The following is a 27,905-nucleotide window of genomic DNA, read 5'->3' as shown; positions in this document are numbered from 1 at the left end:
TGGACCACTCCCCTCAGCTGCAGCCTTCTCTGCAGCCACTTCCATCCATCTTTGTCTCCTGCCCCCCCAGGGCCTTGACAGGGAACTGCTGACTTTGAGGAGGTTAAAGGCGCAGTGCCCAGCCTTCATCTGACAAATGGGTGACTGCAGGAGGGGGCTGTTATTTTTTCCTGGCCTCCGAAGAGGGGCCTGTCAGGAAGATGTAGAGGTGGTGGCCTTGTGGTTCCCCCAGGGGGGCTGACAGACACCGGCAGCTGCTGGGGCACCGGGGTGCCAGGGCCTATGTTCCCAGCACAGAGCATCCTGCTGTGTGCCCGCCCCATGCCCTTCCTGACCTCTCCACCCACCCCACCATGACCCAGTGCCCACCCCTTCTCAGGGCAAAGGGCCAAGGGGGCCTCCCTGGGATGGGGACCCTGAGCCAGATGTGAGAAGGACAGCCCAACAGGGATCTGGTTACAGGCTGCCAGGTCAGGCCCCCAGGGCTTCCTAAGGAGCTGACAGCCCCATCTTCCTTCTGGCCCACCCCTCCTGTGGGCTCCTTCCATGATACGGGGCCTCTCAAGGGTGTTCCTATGGAAATCTCTCTGAGCTCTCCTGCCCATGCCTCCCTTTAGAATCACCAGATTAACAAGCAGACATAGGAGCCTGGGCCATCATCTCTTGCCCACGCTGCCTTTCACAAAAAGTTTCATTCAAAATTTCAGGTGACCCAGGCTGGGGGCACACAACTCCAGTCTCAGCACTTAGAATTCTGAGACAGGTGGACTGTGAATTTGAGGCCAGCCTGGGCTACCAAGTGAATTCCAGGTTAGTCTGAGCTACATAATGAAACCCTTAAAAACAAAATACAGGCTCGGTGGATAAAACAGGTGTTTCACATGTAAGAGGACTCAAGTTTGAGTCTCCAGCACTCATGGAAAAGCTGGGCCCCATGGTGGCGGTGCCGCCTTGAAACCCTAGCCTTGGTGTTGGGGGCAGAGACAGGTCAATCACAAGGAATTGGCAGAGGCAGACGGATCTCTGTGAGTTCAAGGCCAGCCTGGTCTACTGAGTGAGTTTGAGGACAGCCAGAGTTACAGAGTGAGACCCTGTCTTGGAAATGAATAAATTTCTAGGAAATTTATTCTTAGAAATAAATAAATAAATAAATAAATAAAGAAAGAAAGAAAGAAAGAAAGAAAGAAAGAAAGAAAGAAAGGTGTAGAGCAATCAAAAAAGACACCTGGCCTCTACATGCACATGCAAAGATACACACACAGCATTTGGAAGCTGCAGAGCTGGTGAGGTGAGGTTGGCTGGTGGCTTTCCCTATTTTCCTGATCTTAGGCTTTCACCCCTATATTTGGCTCCATGTTTTTTTTTTTTATTTATTTAGTAAGACCATTTAGAAATTCATCTACAAAAAAAAAAAAGATACACACACACACACACACACAAAAAAAAAAAAAAAAAACAAAAAACAAAAAACAAAAAAACAAAAAAACAAAAAACCCTTGCTTACAAATACGTTAATTTAGGAAAGTAAAATTCCCAGGCAGGTAGGCGGGTACGGCCAGTGCAGGCTGCCTGGGTCCTGAAGCCCTTCCCTATAAAGTGGCCTGGTACACGTTCCTCATTCCCTGATGGTTGGAGCAGTGCTTGCTGCTGAGGGCGCTGCTGCAGATGGGGAGTGATGGGGGGTGGGCACCTCACTGTGGGTTTGGGACTAAATCAGCTGGTGAGGCCCAGAGAGGTGAAGAGTGCTGTCTCAGAGACTTAACTGGTACCTGCTGCTCCTTTCCTGGAGTCCCAGTGTCTAAGACCAGCCAGCACAGAGTTCACAGCACATGGGGGTTTCTGCCTTGCAGAGCCTCGCTGCTCTGAGCTGGTGGAAATCTCTACAAAACAAGGTCAAATCTCCAGAGACTGAGAAGCTAGCCAGGTATCCCCATAGTGTAGACCAGTGGTTCTCAAACTATGGGTCTCGATCCCTTTGGGGATCAAAAGACTCTTAAACAGGGGTCACCTGAGATCACAGGAAAGCACAGGTATTTGCATTATGATTCATAACAGTAGCAAAGTTACAGTTATGAAGGAACAACAAAAGTAATTTTATGGTTGGGGATCACCACAACACGAGGAACTGTGTGGAAGGGTGGCAGTGTTAGGAAGGTTGAGAACCGCTCCTCTAGACTGGCAAGCAGGGTGAGATGGCTCCTGGGCTGCTCACCCTCTCACATACCACACACACACACACACACACACACACACACACACACACACGAGCCAGGAAGACCCTGGGAACTCCCTTTGGGGGGAACTCTCAGAGGATGGAGGTCCCCAGGTTCCAAAGATGCCAGCAGGGACTGAGAAAGAGAAGCAGGTGGGAGAGGCTAAGGGCGGGACAGGCAACAGGTGGGAACAACCCCTAGAAACTTCAATGACTTCAGAGCCTTGGCCGTGGAGACAAGTCAGGCTTGCTAGAGAAGAGTGTGGCTGACTGGCACGGAGGTTGGAGGTTAGAGGTGGCTGACAAGAGACGGGAGCTTTGCTTTTCTCTCTGCTCCTTACTGAGAAGGTGGGAACGGCACTTTGGACAGACAGGAATTTGTTCTCTCTCTCTCTCTCTCTCTCTCTCTCTCTCTCTCTCTCTCTCTCTCTCTCTCTTTTGTTGTTGTTCTACTAGAGTATATCTTTCTTTACACCCCAGACCACACCACTGGGCTGCCAAGACTCACCGGGGAAAGAGAGAGAGAGAGAGAGAGAGAGAGAGAGAGAGAGAGAGAGAGAGAGAGGAAAAATTACTTATAATTTATAATTCTCCTCCCTTTTCTGCTCCCCCAGGGAGAGGTAGAGACTCTTTAAACCAACGCACTCACCAGGCTTGTCCTTTGCACCCAGTCCCCGCTTCCCTCCCCAGAATTTGGCATTTGGTGGACTCTGGATTCCACTGAAGGCTTTTTCTAAACCAAGACTTGGGGAATTTTGTTAACAAGGCAATAAAAATAACTTTATTGTGTTACGGGAGGCACTCAAAAGAGCATGGATGTGTGTGTGTGTGTGTGTGTGTGTGTGTGTGTGTGTGTGTGTGTACTATGCACACACGCACGCTCTCTCTCCTTAAAAAAAAAAATAAAACAATGTTTCTTTAAAAGTCTACGTCTGCAAATGCCATTAGATGTGGGTATAAGGTTTCTGATGATAATGTTGCCTGCTCGGGTTTTGGTTGGAGGGGACCTTGTGTGAGTGGGTTGACCCCTCCCTCTCCTCTCTCACATTTCACCTCAGAAATTTGTCACTCTCTCCCCACCGCAGGATTTAAAAGTGTGTCTGGGCAACCGGGTCCAGCCCTCTGCAGGCATTCACTCAGGGTTCCCCGCGAAGAGAGCTTGTCAGTGTGGGTGGGTCAGAGGTAGGACAGTCAAAATGTTTAGTGCCCTAGGCAACAAATGCGTGCACAAGGGACCCCGATAGTCAGCGTGTGTCAGGGGGCAGGAAGGCAGCCGCGAAGCCTAGACAGGTGTGGGCATGCACATGTGTGTTACTGGCCACGTGTTTGTGGACTTGGAGGCAAAATTTTTGTTTGGGTTCCAGGGGTAAATTTTCCATTCAACATTTTCCTCTACTGTTTAATTTTTTTTTTTTTTTAATTACAAAACTCTGAACAGAGAAAGTGCAGTGCAAACCTTTGAACGGACTGAGGCAGGCAGCAGACAGCAGATGGATCCAGTAGCCCACAGCTGCGTGAGGAACCCCCACCCCCCGGCCCCCGTCTGGGGCTGCCTTCGAAACCCTCACTCGGAAGGCGGCAGCGCTTCAGGGCTGTCCCATTATCCACCAACCCCGTTTTCTTTCCACCAAAAACCAGATTTCCCAGCAACAGCAGCATACCCCGACTTCTCTGCTTCCTGCCTGGCAGCCGCTCCTCACAGCCTGCCCCGGGCCGAGCGCATCTTCAATGAGCAACATCCTGCCTTCCCACAGACCCCTGACTGGCACTTCCCCATCTCTGAAGCTGGGCAAAGGCTCAACCCAGGCCCCGCTGGGAGCGCCAGAGAGATGGGGGCCGGCAGCCCAGGCCTGGTGGATGGCACCGGAGGATCGGGTGAGGACTACATGGTACTTGGGAGCACTGCCAGTGAGTCGGAGAAGAAATCATCCAGAAGGAAAAAAGAGCGGTCAGGTAGGTGGTGGGAAAGACTCACCTTTCCTTTACCGCGTCTCCCTGAGCAAGCTGTTTCTCCTCTCAAAAGGCTAGGGACCCTTACTGTAAACTTCAAAAGGCATAGTCTAACTTGCTCAAAGGTAGAAGGCGGCTTATACTGCAGGAGTTCTAGAACTCTCTGGTGGTGGGGATGATATTTTTTCCTCCAGTATTTCTGGGTCTCTGCAAAGAATGTGTGTGAGAAAATGACTAATGGGTCAAGGAGGGTTTGGAGGATACACGGGATGGACTCTCGGGGTTCACACTGGTAAGATCTGCAGAGAACTCTTGCTGAGCTGGGCTGCCTCTGCCTCTGCACACGGAGACCACACTCAGGCAGCCTCCGAATGGTCCCAGAGCCATAGCTGAAGCTTGTCATTCAGCTAGGATTGAGGCTTGGGAGTTAAGAGTGAGGCTGGGTCTCTGGGTGTCCACCCAGACCCAGGACCCTCCATCAGGAGCCCAGAGGCAGAGGAGCAGGGCTGTGGCGGGGATGGGAGAGATGAGGGCGGGAGGGAGAGTGGGGTTTGGGGCAAACTGCCCAGAGGTATCACCACACAGAGGTGGTGCCTATACTTAGCGGACAGCTCACCTTGACAAGGTCTGATGGGGCCTCAGAGAGGTCTGTGCGCTTTGAGGGCTTCTCTTTGGGGACCACAGCAGCCTTGGAAAAGTCAGAGAGGCAGGTGGGTGGAGGCAAGGGCCAAGGCCAGCTACGGCAGGGCGTACAATAAAGATGGTTGCTGAGGGCTGAAGCCCCCAGAGGTTGGAGATAAAGCATCTCTCCTGCCTAGCTTCTCCTCATCTTCCCATAAGGCCCTCTCACCCACTAGTGACCTTTTGTCTGGACCCCTGCCTCCTCTCCCACCTTGCCCAGAATGCACTGCCCCACCACTGACCTGAACATATAAAGGGCCTCTCTGGGCCTAATCAGAGGTGTGTGTGGGGGGACTAATTGACAAAGGAGAACTTGCTGGGTTTCTCTTCGTAAGCCCCCTTTGACCTAGTGTACGTATCAAGAGTATCCACCTTTTGCCTGAGCGCTAGATTCTAGAAAAGAGGTCTTGTCTCTGGAGAGCTCAGGCTGAGGGGAAGGGAGACCTGAAGGCTGTGCTCTGAGAGGCGCGGGGGTGGGGGGGATGAAGGAAGGCAGTTACAAGTGGTGGGAGCTGCAGACAGCAGTTTTTGAGTCCCACAATTCGAATAGGGACTGCAGGTTTTGCTGGTATCCCCATTCCGCACTGTGAAAAAGGAGACCGAGTTTGAGAGAACACTACAAGAATAGGGCCTGGTGGAACAAAACCGTAATCTCAGGACTCAGGAGACTGAGGCAGGAAGATCTTGAAGCCCAGGTTAGCCTGGACTTTTCTATTTGGGGGATGTAAGTCTCTTGTCTGGGAAATCAGACAAACCAGATTTGGTCCTCTAAGAAGTAAAATGAGCCCCTGGATTCTAAACTCCAAACTCCACACCTTCAGGAGATTCCCCGCCCAGTCTTCATATGGTATTTGATCCCAAGGCTTGAAGCTCCTCTGGATGTACTGACAGTGGGTGGCCATGACCATCCTCATGGCTAAGGGGAGGGGCCCTTTAGAGCCCCAGTGGTTAAACCTGGCAGGTGAGATCAACCGTTGTGACTAACTCAACTGAGTGAGTGTTGGGATGGAGAGAGCAGGTGCCGGCCCCTCCCACCTAGGGCTACAGCTCTCTCCTTGGCAGTACCTGCCACTCTTGCTCCTTCAGTTCCGTTGACATCTTGAAGCATCTAGCCACTTTCCAGTAGACTGAGGGCCAAGGGTGTGGGGAAAGGAGCTGGGAGATTTCTGGACTCCGGCAAAGTCTCAGCAAAACCCAATGGACCAACCATCTTCCCTTTTGGCAAGTAGCCAATAGCAATGCTTTAGACAGGGAGCATCCACGTGGCTCATCAGAAAGTCAGCCCCTGACCCAGAAAGACCCCCCCCCCCGCTCATGGGGGCCCTGGGTCCCCCACGTGGGGCTCTCCCAGATCAGCAGTGGAAACAGACCGCAGGAGCAGGACGGTGAGCTGGCTTTCCCTCCATCCCATGTGGCTGGTCAGCGGGGAGATCTTTATTGCCCAGGTGCCTGTGTTGGAATTTAACTGCAGAGGAAGGAGGAGGCAGGAGGGTCAGCTTCCCAAGGGCCTCACCAGGGGAGATGTCACAAGCAAGGCTCACAACTGACTGCAGAGTCTGGAAATCTCAAAAGAGACAAACCCGCAGAAAAGCCCATGAGCTACCCCGGGGTCTGAAGTCAGGCCCGGATCCTCTAACTAATGTTTTTGTTATTGCTCATCACAGATTACCATGAGGGGCCTGGGAACCCAACCTAGAGCCAGGTACATGTCTGGCAAGGGTTCTACCGCTGAGCTACATCCCAAGATATTTAATTTTGATTGTTTGTGTTTTATTTTGTTTATTTGAGACAGGGTCTCAAATAAGCCAGATTGGCCTCAAACTCACTATATAGCCAAGGCTAGCCTTGAACCTCTTGATTCTCTGTCTCTACTTCCCAAGGTACTCAAACATTATTTATCTTGATTACTGGGATTCAGGGTGCCTCATCCCAGTCCCCATGAGTCAGCCCAGGAAAGTTGACTAGCCTTGCCCACTGTGCTTCATGGTCAGGTAGATGGAAGGACAGGGTCATTGCAACTTTGGGAACGCTGTTACCTTCTTGCAGCCTCTACTTCCGGAGCTGAGAAATGGGAATATAACGATGTCACTTACCACCTAGAGCAGCTGGGTGGGTTGAGTACAGTGATCTGAAAATTTCACATTGCTTCTGGTGCATAACGAAAGTTCCATAGCAGCTGTGGATGGTATCCAGTCCATATTTCCTGAACTAAGCCTTTAGAACAGTGGTTCTCAACCTGTGGGTCTTGACTCCTTTGGGTATTAAAGAACCCTTAAGACCATCGGAAAACAGAGATATTCACATTACAATTCATAACAGATGCAAAGTTACAGTTATGAAGAAGCAATGAAAATAGTTTTATGGTTGGGGGTCACCACAACATGAGGAGCTGTACTAAAGGGTCACAGTGTTAGGGAGGTTGAGAACCGCTGCTTAAGAACATAGGATGAGGGCTGGTGGTGGAGTTCAGTGGGTAGAGTACCCAAGCATGCCTGAAGTCCCCCGAGGTTTGGTCCATAATTCATAAATAAGATGTCATAGTGAATGCCTGGAGGTGGAGGCAGGAGAATCAGAAGTTCAAGACAGTCCTTTGCTTGTTAAGAGTTCCAGGCCAACCTGGGATACATAAGACCCCGTCTTAAAAAATAAAATAAAATAAAATAAAAATGATGGGAACAGTAGAATTAAATACGGCAGATAAAGTGCCTCAGAAGTTCCTGGGTCCGTGGGATATGTGAACTTCTTGCAATCTTTTTGTCCTAAACCCCAGTAGTGACCAATTAGCGCTTCAATCCGAGCTGAGGAGGGAAGGGTAGGGACGGGTGTTACTGTGTCTCACATTGGCTGGCCCAGGAGGCTCCAGCCTCGGACTCTGCGCCCATCTCCATCACCAGCGCACCCCGACCCGCTCACTACTCCCCGACCTTGCTCCCTTGGAAGCAGAAGCTGAGTCTCTGTAGAAGAGGATCAAGGGAGCCGGGTGCCCCTCCCCCTCCCTAAGAGGTCTCGGGAGACCCGCAGTGCAGTCTTATCTTACCCATCCCCAGCCCGGGCCAGGGGTGCTAAAGATCCCTACTGGCAGGGACAGCTGCGAAGCCACTGCTGTTCCCCGTGAACTGTCAGGCTGCTACTGTAGTCGTCCTTAATTTATGGGAATGGGGGATTTCTCGGTGACTTCCTGACAGGGTTCAAGGGAAGGTTGCGTGTGACCAGCGCGGCTGCCCTGGGTCCCCGGGTCCCGACGCCCCCTCAGTCGGCCAAGCAGCGCCTTTGTCAGACTCCAGCACCGGATTCTGTCCTCTGGGGTCTTCTCTCCAATGCCCCGCACAACTATCCAAACCCTCATCTCTCTCTCTCTCTCTCTCTCTCTCTCTCTCTCTCTCTCTCTCTCTCTCTCTCTCCCTCCCTCCCCCTCCTCTTTTTCTCTCTTCACTCTTTCTCCCCCTCTGTCTCCTCTCTTTCTCCCTCACCCCCTCTCCTCCTTCTCCTCCTCCCTTCCTACAGAGCCACACCTTGTGCTGCCCCCCCCCACCACACACACACACATGCTGCCTTTTCCTCTTCCCTCCCTGACTTGGCCCTTTTGCCCTGGTGTCTCCCCTCCCCCAGTCTACATATTTTAATATCCAGCTCAAAGGCCACCCTTTCTGGTCGTACTTTCTCCCGGTTTAACGTCTGTGGCTCTAACTGTACACAGCATTATATCAACGAGAACAATAGTCAGAAAGCTTCAACTTCTCTGAGTGAGGTGGCCACATGTGAAACCCCAGCAGAACTGGGATAAAAGGATGGCAAAGTTGAGGCTAGCCTGAGCTAAGCAGAGAGAGCTGTCTCAAAACAAACAGGGACGCTTCAGACTGTCCTGTGGTTCTGGAGCCTGAGCCGATCTCCTGGCTGTTGCAACTTCACAAAGGGCTGAGATTTCTTTCCTTGTGGACAATCTTTTCAAAGTCGTTTTTTTTTTCTTCTTGTGGTCCAAAACACACAACAGAAAAATCGGCATCTTTACAATTTTAAGATGATCTTTTGCAGCAGCCAACCACAGATCCACTGTTGTAGGACAGATTTCCAGAATCGTTTCATCTTGCAAAATGGAGCTTCCCTTTGGATCAGATGCCCCAAAGTCCTGGCAGTGGCTTGCCTCTCAGAAAGAGCTTGGGAGTTATAGGTACCTCATGCGTGGACTCACGAAGCAGTTGTCTCTTTTTGTTACTGGCTTATTCCACTCTGTGGCCGGGACTCATCAGGTCCATACTGCCTGAATCAGTCAGTCCTCAAGTTTCATTGACATTGTAGCACATGGCCTGGATGTCTTCCTTTTAAGACTGAGTAATATTCCGTTGTGTGTTTTTGTCACATTTCCCTTATCTGCTCATCTGTCGATAGACATTTACTTCCATCACTAGGCGATTGTGAGTAATGCCTCAGGAAACGTGTACAAGTATCTCTTTGACCTTGTGTTTTCACTGTTTTGGTTTTTTTTTTTTTTAATTTCAGATGTATACCCACAAGTGGAACTGTTGGGTCATACGGTTATTCTATGTTTAATTAAAAATAAAAAAAAAAGATTTGTGTGTGTGTGTGTGTGTGTGTGTGTGTGTGTCTGCGTTTGTGCACCTGTGCATGCATGCATGCATGTGCCTGTGTGTAAGGTGGCTAGAAGAGGGAGTCGGTTCCCTCAGACCTAGAGTTCCAGGCATTTGCAAATCAGCTTGTTATCTGGCTGCTGGGGTCCAGACTTCAGTCCTCATGGCTGTGCAGCCAGTCCTTTTTGTTTTGTTTTGTTTTGTTTTTTTGTTTTTCGAAACAGGGTTTCTCTGTATAGTTTTGGTGTCTGTCCTGGATCTCACTCTGTAGACCAGGCTGGCCTCCAACTCACAGAGATCTGCCTGGCTCTGCCTCCCAAGTGCTGGGATTAAAGGCATGCGCCACCACCACCCGGCTACAGAGAGTACTCTTAGTTGCTGAGCCAGCTCTCCAGCCCTATGTTTCATTTTCTGAGGACCTTCAGACTGCTTGTCATAGCAAGTGTGCCATTTTGCAGTCCCCTCAATAGTGCACATGAGAATTTCGATGTCTTCACATCTTAGCCAACACTTCTTATTTTCTGGTTTTGTTTGTTTGCAGACCTCCCTCCCTGTGCGTGGGGTGGGGCTGGAGGCACAGGCATGTGACAGAATGCGTGTGGATGCTGGAGGACAACTTGTTGGAGTCAGTTCTCTCCTTGACCATGGAGGTCCAGGGGACGGAACTCGGGTCCTCAGGCTTGGCAGCAAGTGCCTCTACCCCCAGAGCCATCTCCCTCACCATGTTTTGTAGGTGGACTTTTCCATCCCACCAGCCAGCTCTCAAATAACCACAGAGAGACTTATTATTAATTATAAATGCTCGACCAATAGCTTAGGCTTGTTACTAACCAGCTCTTACATCTTAAACTAAACCATTTTTATTCCTTTACTTGCTGTCACATGGCTCATGGCTTGTTACCTCATTTTGTACATGTCCCGTTTCCCCTGCATCTGACTGACAACTCTGTCCTTCTTCTTCCCAGTGTTCGCTCAGCTTAGCTTTCCTGCCCAACCTCTTCCTGCCTAGCTATTGGCCAGTTGGCTCTTTATTAAACCAGTGAGAGCAACACATCTTCACAGTGTACAAAAGGATTATTCCACAGCACTGGTTTTTTGTTTGCTTGTTTGTTTTGTTTTTGTTGCCTATGTTTTGGGGGTTATGCCAAAGAAGACATGGCCAAATACAAAGTCATTAAGATTTGCCCTCTACTTCCCCCAGGGAGTTTTATATTTCTAGGAGTTGCATTTAGGTCTTAACCCATCTTGTTCATTTTTATTTGGTGTGAGGTAAGGACTCAGCACCATTTTTTTCTCTCACTGTAGTAATGAAAAAAATTTTTTTTACATTCTGACCACAGTTTCCTTTCCCTCCTCTCCTCTCAGTTCCTCCCTCTCTCCCACCTTCCTTCTGTCCCCCACATTGACGACAATGACTCCTCCTCCTCCTCCTCCTCCTCCTCCTCCTTCTCTGTTTCTCTCCAGAAAAGGGCAGGCCTCCCGTGGATATCAAACATGGCATATCAAGCTGCAGTAAGATTAGGTACCTCCCCTTGTATTAAGGCCAAACGAGGCAACCCAGTAGGAGGAAAGGGTCCCTAAAGCAGGCAAGAGTCAGCCCTGCTCCCACTGGTAGGAGCCCCACAAGAGGACCAAGCTACACAACTATAACATATATGCAGAGGGTCTAGGTCAGTCCTATGCAGGCTCCACAGCTATTGGTCTAGAGTTCATGAGTTCCCACTAGCTTGGTTCAGCTGTCTCTGTAGATTTCCCTATCATGGTCTTGATGACCCTTGCTCATAGAACCCCTCTTCGCTCTCTTTGACTGGACTCCTGGAGCTCGGCCTGGTGCTTGGCTGTGGCTCTCTGCATCTGCTTCCATCAGTTACTGAATAAAGGCTCTATGATGACAGTTAGGGTATTCACCAATCTGATTACAAGAGTAGGCCAGCTCAGGCACCCTCTCTACTATTGCTGGTAGTCTAAGCTGGGGTCATTCTTGTGGATTCCTGGGAACTTCCCTAACACTAGGTTTCTCCCTATCCCCATGATGTCTCCCTCTATTGTGGTATCTCTTTCATTGCTCTCCCATTCTGTCCCTGTTCCAGCTCGACCATCCCGTTCGCTTAAGTTCTCATCCCCCATCCCCTACCCTCTATTGCTCCCCTTCACCCTCAGTTTACTTGGGAGATCTCATCTACTTCCTCTTTCCAGGATGATCCATGTGTCCCTCTTAGGGTCCTCCTTGTTAGCTAGCTTCTCTGGAGCTGTGGAAGCTAGCTAACGAGGACCCTAAGATGAACATTTCTTCAAATGCTTCTCAGCCATTTGAGATTCCTCTGTTGAGAATTCTCTGTTTAGATCTGTATCTCATTTTTAAATTGGATTATTTGGTTTGTTGATGTCTAGATTCTTGAGTTCTTTATATGTTTTGAAGATCGACCCTCTGTCAGATGTGGGGTTGGTGAAGATCTTTTCCCATTCTGTAGGCTGCCATTTTATCTTATTGACAATTGCCTTACAGATACTTCTCAGTTTCATGAGGTCCATTTATTAATTGTTGATCTTAGTGCCTGCACTACTATGACTATTACATTCTGTTCAGGAGGTTGTCTCCTGTGCCAGTCCGTTCAAGGCTATTCCCCACTTTCTCTTCCATCAGGTTCAATGTATCTGGAGTTATGTTGAAGTCTTTGATCCACCTGGACTTGAATTTTGTGCAGGACGATAGATATGGATCTATTAGCATTCTTCTACATGTCGACATTCAGTTAGACCAGCACCATTTGTTGAAGATGCTTTCTTTTTTCCACTGTATAATTTTGTCTTCCTTGTCAAAAATCAGGTGTCCATAGTGTATGGATGTATGTCTGGGTCTTCGATTACATCCCATTGATCAGCCTGTCTGATTTATACCAATACCATGTGGTTTGTGTTACTATAGCTCTGTAGTAGAGCTTGAAGTCAGGAAGGGTGATACCTCTGGAAGTTCTTTTATTGTACAGGATTGTTTTAGCTGTCCTTTCTCAGCCCATTTATTGTTTGTTTGTTTTGTTGTTTGTTTGATTGGTTGGTTGATTGGTTGGTTTTTCGAGACAGGGTTTCTCTATGTAGCTTTGGCTGTCCTGGAACTCACTCTGTAGACCAGATTGACCTCAAACTCACAGACATCTGCCTGCCTCTGCCTCCTGAGTGCTGGGATTAAAGGCATGCACATTTATCATTTGTATATAGCAGGGCTACTGATTTTTTTTTTTTTTTAGTTAATCTTGTATTCGGCCACTTCACTAAAGGTGTTTATCAGTTGTCAGAATTCCCTGGCAGAATTTTTGGGGTAGCTTATGTATACTACCATATCATCTGCAAACTGCGGTACTTTGACTTCTTCCTTTCCAGTTTGTATGTCCCTGATCTCCTTCAGTTGTCTTGTTGCTCTAGCTACAGTGTCAAGTACTATATTGAATAGATATGGAGGGAGTGGACAGCTTTGTTTTATTCCTGATTCTAGTGGAATTTCAGCACCATTTGTGTGTGTGTGTGTGTGTGTGTGTGTGTGTGTGTGTGTGTGTGTACAGTCTCCCCATTACCATTTGTCACAGAGCTGTCTATTATTTCCTGTTGTGCAACCCTGGCCACCTATTGAGAATGAACTTCTGGCCTCTCTCCTCTATCCCATTCATCTGTATTTCAGTTGATTATCATACTTTATAATACGTTTTGAAATTAGGAGCCCAAGGTTCCCATTTTTTCTTTCCTTCTGAAGATTATCATGACTATTTGTAGTCTTTTGACATTCCATTTTCATAAGAATTTAAGTTTTGGGGGCTGAAGAGATGACTCACAGGTTAGGAGCAGTGGCTGCTCTTCCAGAGGACCCAGGTTCAATTCTCAGCACCCATATGGAAGTTCACAACTGTAACTCCAGTTCCACGGGATCTGAACCTTCACACCAATACACAGAAAAATAAAGTTAAATAAATTATTTTTCAAACGTTCATGTTAAAAAAAAAGAAGATTTTGTTTATGATCCAAAATGTTATTGGGATTTTGACAGAGTTTAAACTGAATTTGCTGTGGTGCTCTGCATAGTGTGAACATTTTAGCAATATTGTCTTTTAGTCTGTGCACATGATGTCTTTTTCTTTATTGATGTTTAATTTCTTCCAGCAACATCTTGTGGCTTTCAGGATAGAGACCTTTGGTCTCTTTTTTTTTTTTTTTTTTTTTTTTTTTTTTGGTTTTTTGGTTTTTTGGTTTTTCGAGACAGGGTTTCTCTGTGTAGCTTTGCGCCTTTTCCTGGAACTCACTTGGTAGACCAGGCTGGCCTCGAACTCACAGGGATCCGCCTGGCTCTGCCTCCCGAGTGCTGGGATTAAAGGCGTGCGTCACCACCGCCCAGCCGACCTTTGGTCTCTTTAGCTCAACTTACTCTGAAGTATTTTTAATGCTATTACTTTAACATACCTTTTGGGTTGTTCATATACTTAGACACAAGTGACTTCTTGTATTCTCTTTTACAACTTTGATGAATTTATCAACTCTAAGTTCTTGCTTGTGGGACCCGTAACATTTTCTACGTGTAAGACTGTGGCACCTGTCAAGATAATTTTACCTTGCTCATTTTTAAAAAAAGATTTAAAACTTTTTACTTTTTGTGTATGGGTGTTTTGTCTGCGTGTATATCCATGCACCATATGTGTGCAGTGTCCGCAGAGGCCAGAAGAGGGAGTCCCTGGATCTGGAGTTACAGTTAGTTGTGAACCACTGTGTGGGTGCTGGGAACCAAACCCAGGACCTCTGCAAGAGCAGCCAGTGCTTTTCACAGCTGTGTCATCTCTCCAGCCCCTCATTTCACTCTTTCATTTCTTTTCTGGCCTGATGGCTCTGTCTGGGACTTCTGGTGCCGGGGTGCTGGAGGTGGCGTGGTGGGTTTCTTCACCTTAGTCTTTTTTTTTTTTTTTTTTTTTTTTGGTTTTTCGAGACAGGGTTTCTCTCTATAGCTTTTGGAGCCTGTCCTGGAACTTGCTCTATAGACCAGGCTGGCCTCGAACTCACAGAGATCCACCTGCTTCTGTCTCCCGAGTGCTGGGATTAAAGGCGTGCGCCACCACCACCTGGCTATCTTTACCTTATTCTTGATCTTGGAGGGGAAGCTTGAAATTTTTCACCACTGAGTATGATACTAGCAGTGGACTTTTCGTGTAGGGCCTTTATGGGATTGAGGTCATCTCTCTCTCTCCTCTTTTTTTTCTTCCTTCCTTCCTTCCTTCCTTCCTTCCTTCCTTCCTTCCTTTTTTTCCAAGATAGGATCTCACTGTGTAGCCCTGGCTGTCCTGGAACTCACTCTGTAGACCAGGCTGGCCTCGAACTCACAGAGATCCACCTGCCTCTGCCTCCCGAGTGCTGGGATTAAAGGCGTGCGCTGCCACTCCCAGCAGGAATTCTTTCTTGACCTCCCCTGTTGCAGGCTTGGACCGGGCCATATTCCTAGCTCCATGATGTCATCAACCCCAGGTGGCCTTGCATCCAGATGCCTGTGACTCTACACCTTCCCTCAAATAGAAAGATCTAGAGGGCCAGAAGGAGGTCAGATTCCTCTGTGAAGTCTTCCTGGTGACACGTTTGCACACAGGAGGCACTCTTTTAATATCTACTCATCTGAAGCATTCATTCATTCCTTCATTCACTCTTGATTGTCTTGCCCTCTCTCTGAGAGCATGCCATACTTCCTAGCATGAAGGTTCCATCCTGTGCCATACATATCTGAAGTGCATCAGGACTCTGAAAGCCTTAGAAGGATGCTTTCAAAAGCAACAAACTTCAATCCCAAAACGAGGCCAGAGTCGAGGTTCATAAACACGTGGGCTGAGCTGACCGAAGGATCTCCCACGGGGCAGGGGGTCAGATGAGCCAAAGCACCCTTCTCTCTTCACGGTCTCTCCCTGAGACAGGCTGCGTCCTGGGTGACCATGGACAGTGACCTGAGCTCTGTGAGAGTCACTGCCATCTGCTCTCAGCCAGGCCCGCTGGGTTCTTAGGTGCAGTGCCGGGCAGGGTGAGTGCTGAGGGACATATAGATCTGCCGCTCCTCTTATTCCATCTCAAACCCAGAACCCCCAGCAAGGAGAAGCCCTAGAGCCCTGCGTGGCCAGTGTGGGAGGAGAGGACAACACTATACTTTGCTAGCGTCCTTTGTCTCTTAGTTACAGTTACTACCCTGCTCATCCTCTGAAAAACAGACCAGGGTCCAGATAGGTAGGCCCTCCAGCCTCGGCCGTGTCTGAACTCAGAGGCCTGAGCACAATTCTTGCACCTGCTCAGGCTCCTGACCATGCATAGTTGCAAAGTTCTAGAAAGAGTGAGTTTCTGCTGAGGTAGCAGAGTCTACCGATCATCTGAGATGGGACGGTCCAAAGAACCATTAGACCATGAAAAGGCCAGCCAAAGGACAACCTTAGGGCTGCCCACTGTCTGGGTAGGGTAGAGCTCAGGGGCTGCCTGCTCGCTGACCTGTCACTCTGGCTTGAATAAACCAGGGACACCTGGGTGCAGGGAGGAGTGGCTGATTGAGAAGCAGGTCTTATGTTCCCTGAAGGCCCCAGAGGCAGCCCCTTACCCTAGTCCCCTCTTGACCCCCACACTGGCCCTTCCTACCCATCTCTCTGCCTCTGGCCCAGATGCACCCCATCCTTGACTGTTTCATGGTATTTTCCTGTTCTCTTCGCTCTCTGTAAAGGAACCGTGTGGATAGTGGCCTGGGTCCTGAGGGCCACACTTTCTTCGGTGACAGCAAATGATGACATCTGAAACCCAAAGCCCAGCACTGCCTTTACCTTCCCAGTTTATCTCAAAGGCTGTTCCCCAGACTAGGGGTGTAGCTCAGTGATAAAATGCTCACCTGGATTGTGAGAACCTGGGCCTGCTCTCTAGAAACATACTTGGGGGGGGTGCACACACACATACCCATTCACACACACACATACACACACACCCATACACACACACACACATTCACATTCACACACACACACACACACACACACACACACACACACACACACACGCTGACGCTCCCACCTCCTTCGCCATCCCCTCCTCCTCCTGGACCCCTCATTCAGCTCACTGCACCTTGGACCCGTCTACAATTCCCCAGCCCCTCCTGGCCTGGTCCTCCTCTCTCCTTCAATACTGCCCACCCTCACTGCTCCACCCCAGCAGGGACTCTCAGTGAAGACTCCCCTGGTTGACGTTCCTGTTCCAGAAAGGCCCAGGGCCCCCTCCCCGCTGTAAATTCCCTGGCATCTGCAGGACCATGGTGGGGTCTAGACACTGGGATGGTGTAGCACCTGGTGAAAAAGTCAAGCCGAGCTCAGAGGACAGGCAGGTCCCGGATGTGAGCATCCAACTGGCCTCTCACTGTCTGTGTCTGACTCCTGCCTACCTCAGGGGACTTTCCAATCTCCTTCTGCAGCTAAAGGTGTCAGACCCGAGGAGTGTGGCAAAGCATCAGCCTCGAGGCAGCTCAGGAAACCACAGACTCCTCTTTCAGGGGCTTGCCAAGGTATCACCCCAAATAGACCTTCCTCTCTCCTCCCTGGGGCGTCCCACTGAGACAGACCAAGATCCTGACCCAGACATTGTTCCCAGAGCACCTTGAAGTACACTCTACATACTCGTCATTCCCTGAGGTAGTGTGACAAATGGCTGTTGCCTTAAACGGACCCCATGTCCCTTAGCAAGCCATGTGGTCTCTGGGTCTTAATCTCTTTATCTGTTCAATGGGTTCATGTGTACTTTCCTGACACACAGAATAACTAACAGGAGAGGCTGGGGTGTGGTTCAGTGGGAAAGTACTTGCCTAGTGTATGAGCTCTGGGTTCTGTCCATAGCACTACAAAAGAAAAAAAATAATAATCCTAGTGAGAGGCTGTAACAGGAAGCAGGCTGATCTCTGTGTAAATGACTTCCTGTGGAAGAGACCTGAGTGCTGGGCCCACTCTACCACTAGGTTGCTGTGTGTCCACAAGCAGGTCCCTTGCCAACCCTCTGCTCAGCTGTAAAATCAGCAAAGGACGCAAGGGCATCCCTGAGTCCCCTTTTCTTCCTGCTCCACCATTCTGTGGTCCAGGTATCGATCTGAAAGCCCAGAAGAAGTTTCTGTCTGGTAGAAAGAAATGCTTTATTCACTGCAAAATGCTGTCTGAGTCTAGAGCATCATGGGTTCTGCCCGGCCTGTTAGAAATGATGCAAAACGGTGCGGTAGAGTTGGAGAGCAGAGATACCGTACTCCAGAGAGGCGGGTCCCACGGAGTCTGCCTGAGCCTCTCTGTCACCCTGATATGGCTGTCTGCTAACTCTAGGAAACACTGCCAGGTCTGACAGCTACTTCTGAAATGATGTAAAAGCCCACAGTGGGAACCACAATCACACATACATCCTGTCTGCATTTCTCTGGGCACTATTGAGTGTCCCCTTGTGGTCCTGCTTGATCTGAGGGCTGTGCAGTATGGGGGGGGGGCAGCTTCTCACTAACCACAGAGGAAGTCATCAGTGTGCTCACCTCCTCCCTACACAGACCTGAGCAGTGGACGGTTGCTCTGTCACGGTGTCTGGAAGCATGAGACCCAAAGAGGGCTCAAGCAATAGCAGCTGAGAGTAGCCACAGCTGCCGACCTACCGAAAAGAGTGAAAATGGGAAAGACGCACTCCAAAGACGGATGTTCCAAAGACATCCTTAGCTCGTACCTGTAATTCCCGTTCTCGGGAAGCTGAGGCAGAAGGTTCAACATAAATGTAAAGACAGTTTGAGATGCATAGTGAGTCCTGGGACAGCCCATCCCCTGTCTCAAGGAAAGGAAGGAAGGAAGGAAGGGAGGGAGGGAAGAAGGGAGAAAAGGAGAGAGGGAGGGAGGAAGGGAGGGAGGCAGGGAGGCAGGAAGGCAGAGAGGGTGGGCAGGTAGGTAGGCAGGCAGGCATCTTTTGTACACAGATCTGGGGATGTGGTACCCTCTGATCTCCTTCTCTAGGTCTATGGAATCATCTTTCAAACATCACGTCCAACAGGGTGTCTCCTGCCCGTCCTTTCGGACAGGCTCAACTGTGTGCCATTTGCCAAGCACCATCCAACGGGCTAACACGTCACCGGTCTCATTTTGCCTTCTGAGCAGCCTTATGCTCGTGATGGGTGTAGCTATTCTTGCCTTGCTAATGAGGAAACTGAGGCCTGGAGAACTGCAGGGAGACTCAGCTGAGGTCAGGAAGCTCCTCCCTGAGGCCAGTACCTGCAGGTGGCAAGACCCAGGCTCTCCAAAGGGTTTTCAGATGCCTCTGCCAACACAGTTCCCCTCCACTCCCCTCGCCCGGGCCAGGGACAGAAGCTCTGCACACAGAAGAGAAGCTCCCTGGGGTATTCTGATCTTTGGGCTGAGGGCCATGGAAAGATGAGAGGGGGCTTTGTGAGCAAACAATGAGCAGACCACCAGCTGCGACTCAAGGGAGCAAGGGGGACGGGCTAAACAAGAGTGTCCAAGGCTGGAAGGGCCTTCGGTTCCTCCGGGCCAGTAAGGAAAAGCAAAAGAATTAGGGGAAGCCGGGGAGGGTGTTGGGTTCACGGCTTGGGAGAGAACTCTGACATCACTTCTTCATGAGAATGAGGATCCCATCTAATCCTATAACTTTATACACGGGGAGACAGATCCAGAAAGGGAGGGGCAGGAGATTCTCAATAGAGATACACTTCACAGGGGCTGGAGAGATGGATTAGGGGTTATGAGCACTGGCTGCTCTTCCAGAGGACCAGGGCTCATTTCCTAGCACCTACATGGAGGCTCACATTCTTCTGTAACTCCAGTTCCAGGGCTTCTCATGCCCTCTTCTGGCCTCCTCTGGCATCAGGCACACACACGGCCACAAACATACATGCAGACAAAACACCCACATATATAACATTTAAAAAAATGAACGATGAACTCTGTGGTCAGGGCGCATGAGTTCCTTGATTGCAGTACTGTGCACATGAACTGTGTGTGAATCTCAGGCTGGAAGAGTCAGGGGAGTCCTCACGCATCTTGTCTTGACAAAATGTTGCAGGCTTTTTCATACTGTTGCAACACAAATTCCCTCTTCCATTTCCCAGCTCCTTCTCCGACTTCTGGCCATCTCATCATTTGTGATAGTGACAAGTGTAGCTAGAGTTTTCCTGCCTGGCCCACAGTCAGGACAAATCTCTCTCACCCGCCAGTCCCACAGCCGCTCAGACCCGACCAAGTAAACACAGAGACTTATATTGGTTACAAACTGTATGGTCATGGCAGGCTTCTTCTTGCTAACTGCTCTTACAGCTTAAATTAATCCATTTCCATAAATCTATACCTTGCCACGTGGCTCGTGGCTTACTGGCATCTTCACATGCTGCTAGTCATGGCGGCGGCTGGCAGTGTCTCTCTGACTCAGCCTTTCACTTCCCAGAATTCTTTTCTCTGCTTGTCCCGCCTATCCTTCCTGCCTGGCTACTGGCCAATCAGTGTTTTATTTACTAACCAATCAGAGCAACATATTTGACATACAGAACATCCCACAGCAGACAAGAGTTTGTCCCACTCTGGGAAATTGATGAGGGACACAAGTGTCCCTATTGTAGGAGGAATGTTGTATTGAAATGTCACAATCCAAATCAGGACTGTGAGATGCAGGAGACAGGCTGTCTCCATGGCAATCTGTCCACAACCGGCTGCAGAGGCCCCCCCCCCCCTTTCTCCCAGTTCTTCTTTCTAGAGAGGATTGTGTTCAGGACTTAGGGGCATAAGGCGCTGCTCTGTGAGGTATGGTAGGGCATCTCTGCACACGGAGGCAGGCCTGGGAGAAGAGGCAGGTGGATGTGGATGGAAACCCTAAAGTGGTGACCCGGGGAACCATAGAGGTGGAGACAGGCTATGTCCCATTTCCAGGCCCTGCCTGGGGGCATCCAGCCTGAAGATGGAGACTCTGACGTCATGGTTGAGAACCTTGGCTTTAGTCAGGTGGATCTGGATTCGAATCTCTCTTTTCTCACGTAAACACTGCTGGGTAAGGTCCTAGGCCTCTGTTGAGCTTCTTCCCTCTAACGAGGAGTAGTTTAAACAGATGCCTCCTACCCACCAGGTAGTAGTCACAACCCTGAGAGAGAGCGTTAGCCAGAGGATCCAGGCTAACCCACACAACCATGCCAAGGAACAGGGGTGATCAGAGGAGCCACTGGCAGTGGGGTTTTGGTGAGGATCGAGGAAGTGGGTACATCTGGTTGCAGAGAGCATGCCAGTGGTTAGCCACACCTGGCAGCACGTGTAATTCTGGAACTGAGAGGATTGAAGCAAGAATCATCATTTTGAGGAAAGCCGGGTCATCATGAATTGAATCTGTCTGAAAAAAGAAAGAATGGAAGAGAAAAAGCCAGCTGTCACTAATCCCATCCCAGATTTTTCAATGGCATCTCATGGAACTGAAACATTGGAACAATTAATATCTTGATATTTGCCCTGTAACTTAGGTTTTAAGAGCATTCCCACACACATTAGCTTATCCAGGTCTTCCCGAAGACTTGGAGACCAAGACTCCGTGTTGTGTTTTGAGATTAGCCTTGGCAAGCCTGGCCTGGTGGTGCCTTGACTTACAGACCCACCACTTGGGAAGTGGAGGCAGGAAGATGGGTAGTTGAAGGCCATCTTCCACTGCCTATCAAGCTTGAGGCCAGCCCGAACGACATGCAATTCTGTCTTTAAAAAAAATTAGCTTTGCAACTAGGTGCTTTATTTTCTCTAATTTCTTGGAAAAGAAGAGAGTAGAGATTGAATCCGCAAAGTCCCCTGGCCTATCCGCTCCCGCAGCTGTGACAAGGAGGGGCTGGGAAACACCGTGGGGCCCCCGGGACAGGAGTTTGTGGACACTGTGGATCTCAGTGGTTCCCCGGCTTCCTGGCCTCAACCGGGTCAGATGTGCTCCGGGGAGGCCTTCGCATCCGCTGCGTGACTGACCCTCCCGGGCCCGCCGCCAGGAGGGTTAGTGGCTCTGGCAGCCGCCAAGGCCGAAGGACTCCTAGGGGACCGGCCCCGGGACTTCACGTCCTTCCCGTCCAGCCCACGCTCCGGCATCCGGGCGGGGTCTGGGCCGGCCTTCTCCGGCCTTGAGCCGGCGGCCACTGGGCAGAGAGCCGGTGGTCGGCTCGTCCCCTCCCCTAGCCTGGAGGGGGGGGGTGTCCCATCACGGACCCCATGGAGAGTTGAGCCACAAGTACCCTCCCCCACCCCACTCCCTGGCCTTCCGGTCACCCTCCTGAGCGTTTCTCTCAGGCAGCCAGATGAGGAGAGGACAGCTGAAGAAACTGAGGTACAACCGGGTTGCCTGAGAAGGGAAGCAGCCAGGACCAAAGTTGCAAACTGGATCTCGGGGTTAAAGTGGGGTCCCCAGCCATCTCCACGAGCTGGCCTCCCAGTTGAGGATCTGAGTGACTTCCCTTGCCTGACTCATGGACCTGCATCCTTCCACCGACATACCCTGCAGGTGGCTTAGGCTCAAGGCTCTGAGGACGGAGGACCTCAGCTAGGTGGGGGCCGATTCTCTCCAGAGAATGAAAGTAGATAGGGCACAGCTCACAGAAAGCATATTTCCTGACCCAAGGTCTCCAAGACTAGAAAGAGGCAGGAAGAGAAAGCCCGAAGTGTTAGGTCCCCCTCCCCAGGCAGGAACAGTTCCCGTGGCAATTGTTGTCCAACTTTGTTAATTGTTAGTTAATTGTGCAGGTGTGTTGTTAGTCCCCTGTCTGCGGCCTCTCCGCCACTGCCGCTGCTAAGGGAGAGGCCCAGCTGCCTCCTCTTGAAATAAAAGTGACGTTTCATCCTAGATTCGCTCTCTCCTATCTGCACCAGACTTCACAGCTCGTGAACTCTTCAAAGACATCTCATATTGGGACGGTGTATGAATCAAACCGCCTGGGTCTGCACCCTGCCTCCCCTGCTTAGCCTTAGGCGAAGCTGCTCCTGTGTCTGGTCTGTAAAATAGGGTCAATACTGAAACCACTCGGTTAGGTTAGTGTGGAGAGGAAGAGGCAAATGCAGGTGGACACTGTTTCCTGCCTCTGTCACGGGTTAGGACTGAGCCCCGGTGTCTAACGGAAGCCCCAGGGTTCCAGAAGGTTCTCCAGACTTGGCCTTCTAGGGCAGACTCCAGTGTGTGAGAGACCAGCTTCCCTGTCATGGTGATGCTGCTGGGGCCTGGGAAACATCCCAGCAATCTGGTCTTAAAGCAGTGGTGTATAACCTTGACCCTGCACCAGACTAATGAGGGGGCAGGGGACTTGCCAAACAGGCTGCTGAGGAGCTGGGGTGGGTGACGTTCAGTTGACAAAGTGCTTGTTGTACAAGAACAATGACCTGAGTTCAAGTCCCAGTACCCATGTTTGGAAAAAAAAAAAAAAAGATTCTGGCCAGATGGTGGTGGTGCACGCCTTTAATCCCAAGCACTCAGGGGGCCGAGGTAGGTGATCTCTGTGAGTTCGAGGCCAGCCTGGTCTACAGAGTGAGCTCCAGGACAGCCAGAGCTGTTACACAGAGAAACCTTGTCTCAAAACAAACAAACAAACAAAAATTCTGGGCAAAGTGATGAATGCCTGTAATGTTAGGACTGAGCAGGTAGAGACAGGTGGATCCCTGGGGCTTACTGGTCAACCAGCCTAGGCAAATTGGTTAGTTCCAGGTTCAGTGAAGGACCCTGTCTCAAAAACTAAGGTAGAGGGCCAGTGAGATGGCTCAGGGGATAAGGCGCTTATGGAAGAGCCCAATGGTCTAGGTTCAGCCTCTGGAACCACACAGTGAATGGAGAGGAACGACTCCCAAGAGTTGTCCTCGGACTCCCTCCCACACACTAAATAAACATCTGCTGTTTTAAAGCCAAACATAGACAGTGACAGAGAAAGACAGCCAATGTTGACCACTGGCCTCCATGCACACACATACACGTGCACACACACAAAAGTGTGTGTGCACACACATACAAAGGTTGCTGAGTTTCCCATCCTACTTCCGTGAGTTTCTGCCGTAACAGTGATTTCTGTTTCACACAAGTTTTCAGTCGAAGCTGCTGCTGCTACGGGTCCCGTGGCCGGCAGTTTCTGGTGCAACAGTGATTTCTGTTTCACACAAGTTTTCCTCAAAGCTGCTGCTGCAGGTCCTGTGGCCGGCAGCTCTCCCCTTCCCCTGTCTCACTGCTGAGTGCCTTGACCAGACCAGATATCGGCCCCAGGGCCAGAATACCAAATACCCAGAATGCCCTAGCAAGGCTGCAGGGTGCCCCTCAGCCACACCTCTGTCCCTGGGAACTTAAAGAATTTGTCTTGGAGTGCAGGGCCCCTCAAGCTGCAGACTACTGAGGCCTTCCTGGAGGCAGGCTGGAGCTAGGGACATAGCCTTCACGTGCCTTGGGAAGGAAAAATCTGGGTGGGTGGGGGGATTGCTGAGTGCTCCTGAGACTGGGACTAAAAACACTTCTTGACCTTCTTAGGGACAAGATGCCAGAAGGATGAGGAACACCAGAGCTTTTCAGTGTATTTTAAATGAGAGATGCCAGAGAATGCTGCCCAGCTGTTTACGGACTAATGGGAGGGAACTGAGCCCCCCTCGGCTCACTCACGTCTCCCCCATTTGGGGCCTTCTCTTCACAGACAACCAGGAGAATGGAGGAAAGCCAGAAGGAGGCAGCAAGGCCCGGAAGGAAAGGACCGCCTTCACCAAGGAGCAGCTGCGAGAGCTGGAGGCTGAGTTCGCCCACCATAACTACCTGACCAGGCTCCGAAGATATGAGATCGCAGTCAACCTGGACCTTTCAGAGCGGCAGGTGGGGCCCATGGCTTGTCAGTGTTCCACTGCTGTCTGCTCACCTCCCTTCCCATTGCCCTTGACTGGACCCCCTTCCTGTCCTCTATCCAGCCATGGTTCTCAACCACAGCTGCCCCTGACAATAAACCATCCCAGGGAGAATTAGCTGAGTCCCTCCCACGGAGACTACTGTAATTGGTCTGGGATGGCGTTTGAGCAGCCCAGGTTTCCGAAGGTCCCCCGGGTACTTCTCATGTGAACAAGGATTAGAACATCTGAGATCTGATTTCCCCAAACTTGAACCAGCGTTTGCCTCTGATTCACCCAGGCAATTATTAAAATGGGGATTCTGAAAGCCAGGTGTTGTGACACCCACCTGTAAACCCAGCACCTGAGAGGTAGAGGCAGGAGGATTGTGAGTTCAAGGCCACCCTGGGCTACATAGTGAGCTGAGGCCAGCCTAAGGAACTGTCTTCAAAGAAATTGAAAGATGGGGCAGGGTGGTGGTGGCACACCCCTTTAATCCCAGCACTCGGGAGGCAGAGGCAGTGTGAGTTCGAGACCAGCCTGGTCTCCAAAGCGAGTTCCAGGAAAGGCACAAAGCTACACAGAGAAACCCTGTCTCAAAAAAAAAAAAAAAAAAAAAAAAAAAAAAGAGGCCGGACAGCGGTGGCGCACGCCTTTAATCCCAGCACTCGGGAGGCAGAGCCTGGTGCATCTCTGTGAGTTCGAGGCCAGCCTGGTCTACAGAGTGAGATCCAGGACAGGCACCAAAACTATACAGAGAAACCCTGTCTCCAAAAAAAGAAAAAAAAAAAAACCCACAAAACAACAACAACAAAACCCCAAACAAACAAAAAAAAAAAGAAAGAAATCGAAAGATGGGCTAGGGATGTAGCTCACTGGTAGAGTGCTTGCTTAGCATGCAGGAAGCCCTGGGTTTAATCCCCACACCACAAACAGGGCATGGTATCCTATGTCTATAATCTCAGCACATTGGAAAGGCTGAGGTCAGAGGACCACAAATTCAAGGCCATCCTTAGCTGCATAGTGAGCTCAAGGCCAGCCTGGGCTACATGAGACCCATTTTTTTTTTTTTTTAAGATAAAACAAAATGCAGATTCCAGGGAAGAATTTTGCAGTAATAATGAGTGGGACTGGGAACCTGCATCTGAATTAAGTTCTCAGGTGTAGCAGATATGCAGCTGGGTCCTGGGACACTGAGGGAAAGTTCCCTGGCCCTTGGCTTGGGCATTTCCTTGAAGCATCACATCTGCTTTTGTGTGCCGTAACAGTGGTAATAACAACATTTAATAGCAGTCTTCAGTTGCCGGAGTGCTCTGCAAGAGTGTTGGGTTTGGAATCAGAAGGCTTAGAATCGAATCTTGCCTCTGTCTCATCCTGGCCCCTGTGACCCTCCGGGTTTCCATCTCTGCAATAGGATCATAAACCCAATGTCATGTGATAATGAAGGTCAGAGCCTTTAAAACATGTGTTGATCAGAGCTACAGAAAGTCAAAGGTGATTTATCAATGTGCTGAAGGATGAGGCTGGCGGTCCTGTTCTCAGTTCTTTGTGGAGTAGAGACTGAGAGACTGGGGGGCCCATTGTGGAGGAGCAGGCAGTGAGTGTAGAGGAAGGGGCAATGTAGAGTGATTTTCAGAGACTCCCCCCCACCCCACCTGACATCTGGAGGCCCAGGCAGGCCTCTGGGCAGATCTGCCTGTTCTCCCTCCCCTCCCACTCCCTGGATCCTTGGGGGATGGAGAGCAACACGTGAGGGCTCCAGATCCTGGACCCACTCAGCTCGAGCAACAGCGTGGTGAGGGGTCACCCTGGCCCTGGAGTGACCCTGGAGTGACTCTACTCCTCTGCTTCCTCCCCCAGGTCAAAGTGTGGTTCCAGAACCGGAGAATGAAGTGGAAGCGTGTGAAGGGGGGTCAGCCCGTGTCCCCTCATGAGCAGGACCCAGAGGATGGGGACTCTGCAGCTTCTCCAACTTCAGAGTGAGATGCGCCAAAGACCAAAAAACCAAGAAAGACTGAACCCCCTTTCCTACACCCTCCACCTAGTCCCACCATCACCTCTTCCAGACCGACCCAGAGAAGCCTCTGCACACCTTATGACTCTTAGATGTGGAATTACCCAGTGTGTGGGAGCCTTGAATTTCCCAGAGGTGGTAACCCCTCCCCCAGGGCTTCAGCCTCCCACACTCTCTTGAACTCCACTGTACCTACTGGTCTGGGAAGATCTAGAAACAGCATCGGGGCACTCTTTTTCTGGGTCTCTTGGCGGCTCCCCACACATCCTCTTCTATCACGGTCTCCTCTGGGTCTGGCTCCCATCTGGCCTGTGCAGAATCCCTTCCTTGATTCCAGCTGGTGACTTGGGAAAGCAAAACCCTCTCCAGATGTTCACACCGTTGAGCTGGAGGCTAGAAAGTGGCTCCTGTATCTAAGGATGGAGAGGATAGCACAAGAGCTGATAGACGAGGACCGACCCAGACACGCGGACCTCTGGCGTAGAAGGTTCTCAGGCTGCAGCATCCTGTGCTCTCCAAGGACTCTCTACAAACCAGGACAGGAAAACCATCCCCCTTCCTCCTTGGGATGCATTTTGGCCTATCCTGCGTGTTCTCCAAAGGTTGTTTTGTGAGAACTCCCAGGTTCACACACATGCACAGCTCAGACCTCAGACCCGTCTTCTAAGGCTGCTGCTGCTGCAAGGTTTGGTGGGCAAAGAGCCTCTGGCAACAGCAGCCTTGGAAGAGACCCCTGTGTGCCTCAGGATTAGATGCTGGGCCTCCCAGTCCCTGCTGAGGTTGCAGAAGGAGGTCAGCAAGTATTTTAATTTCTTGCATGTAGATTTGGTCATGGGTGCTTAAAAAACAACCTAAGTCCCTCCCTCCCCCACCCATAAAGACAAAAGCTTGGAAAACGATTGTCAAATGGAATGGCAGGTTAGAGCATGTATCATTTATCCCTAAAGTATATTTCAAATTTTTTTTCCTAAGATTACATCAAGCTAATTGTGCAAGGTCAATTCAATTTGTAAAAAAAAAAAAAAAAAAAACTCTCAAAGAAATAAATCAATGAAAAATGCAAGGTTTCTGGCCTTTTTCTTTATAGAATATGGAATCATGGCTCTCATGTGTAATGATGATTCTCATCTAATGATTACCCAGAACGTGTCTAGAAAAGGAAAGAGAGAAGGGAGAGAAGACACCTAGACCAAAGCTCCCTCCCACAGGTTCTTCAAAGGTGGGTGCCGGTCTGGAGAGATGGCTCAGTGACTAGAAGCACTTGCCACTCTTTCAGAGGTCAGAGGTCAGTTCCCAGGGGGATCTGACATCGTCTCGTACTGTCTATGGGCACCACACCCAAATGTGCATATTCTCTCTCTCTCTCTCTCTCTCTCTCTCTCTCTCTCTCTCTCTCTCTCTCTCTGTGTCTCTCTCTCTGTCTCTCTCTCTGTCTCTCTCCTCTCTCTCTCCGTCTCTCTGAATAACTAAATGTAATTTAAACATTGTTCAAACTTGGGGCAGGGGAGACAGCTCCAGCTAGCCTACTTGATGATTTTCTAGACAATGAGCGACTTTGTTGAAGGGAAAAAAAAAAAAGTGAGGCTGGAGGGATGGCTCAGTGGTTAAGA

General features: G+C 50.1%; 1 protein-coding gene across 2 annotated transcripts; it reads left to right on the top strand.

Annotated features, from left to right (window-relative positions):
- The first annotated feature begins 3,702 nt into the window (after positions 1-3,702).
- Meox1 (mesenchyme homeobox 1) lies at positions 3,703-26,558 on the top strand. 2 transcript variants are annotated; one of them, XM_059269746.1, is made up of 3 exons: positions 3,703-4,165; positions 24,101-24,273; positions 26,142-26,558. In XM_059269746.1, exons 1-3 carry the CDS (start codon positions 3,703-3,705, stop codon positions 26,262-26,264), a joined length of 759 nt encoding a protein of 252 aa, XP_059125729.1. In that variant the 3' UTR covers positions 26,265-26,558. The 2 variants fall into 2 exon arrangements, with proteins under 2 accessions (XP_059125729.1, XP_059125730.1); XM_059269747.1 differs by lacking the exon at positions 24,101-24,273.
- Positions 26,559-27,905: the final 1,347 nt, after the last annotated feature.

This window comes from Peromyscus eremicus, chromosome 8a, assembly GCF_949786415.1.
Source record: "Peromyscus eremicus chromosome 8a, PerEre_H2_v1, whole genome shotgun sequence".
Taxonomy (NCBI): domain Eukaryota; kingdom Metazoa; phylum Chordata; class Mammalia; order Rodentia; family Cricetidae; genus Peromyscus; species Peromyscus eremicus.
The sequence above is the reverse complement of the archived record's forward strand: the minus strand, read 5'-3'. Positions and strand labels throughout refer to the sequence as shown.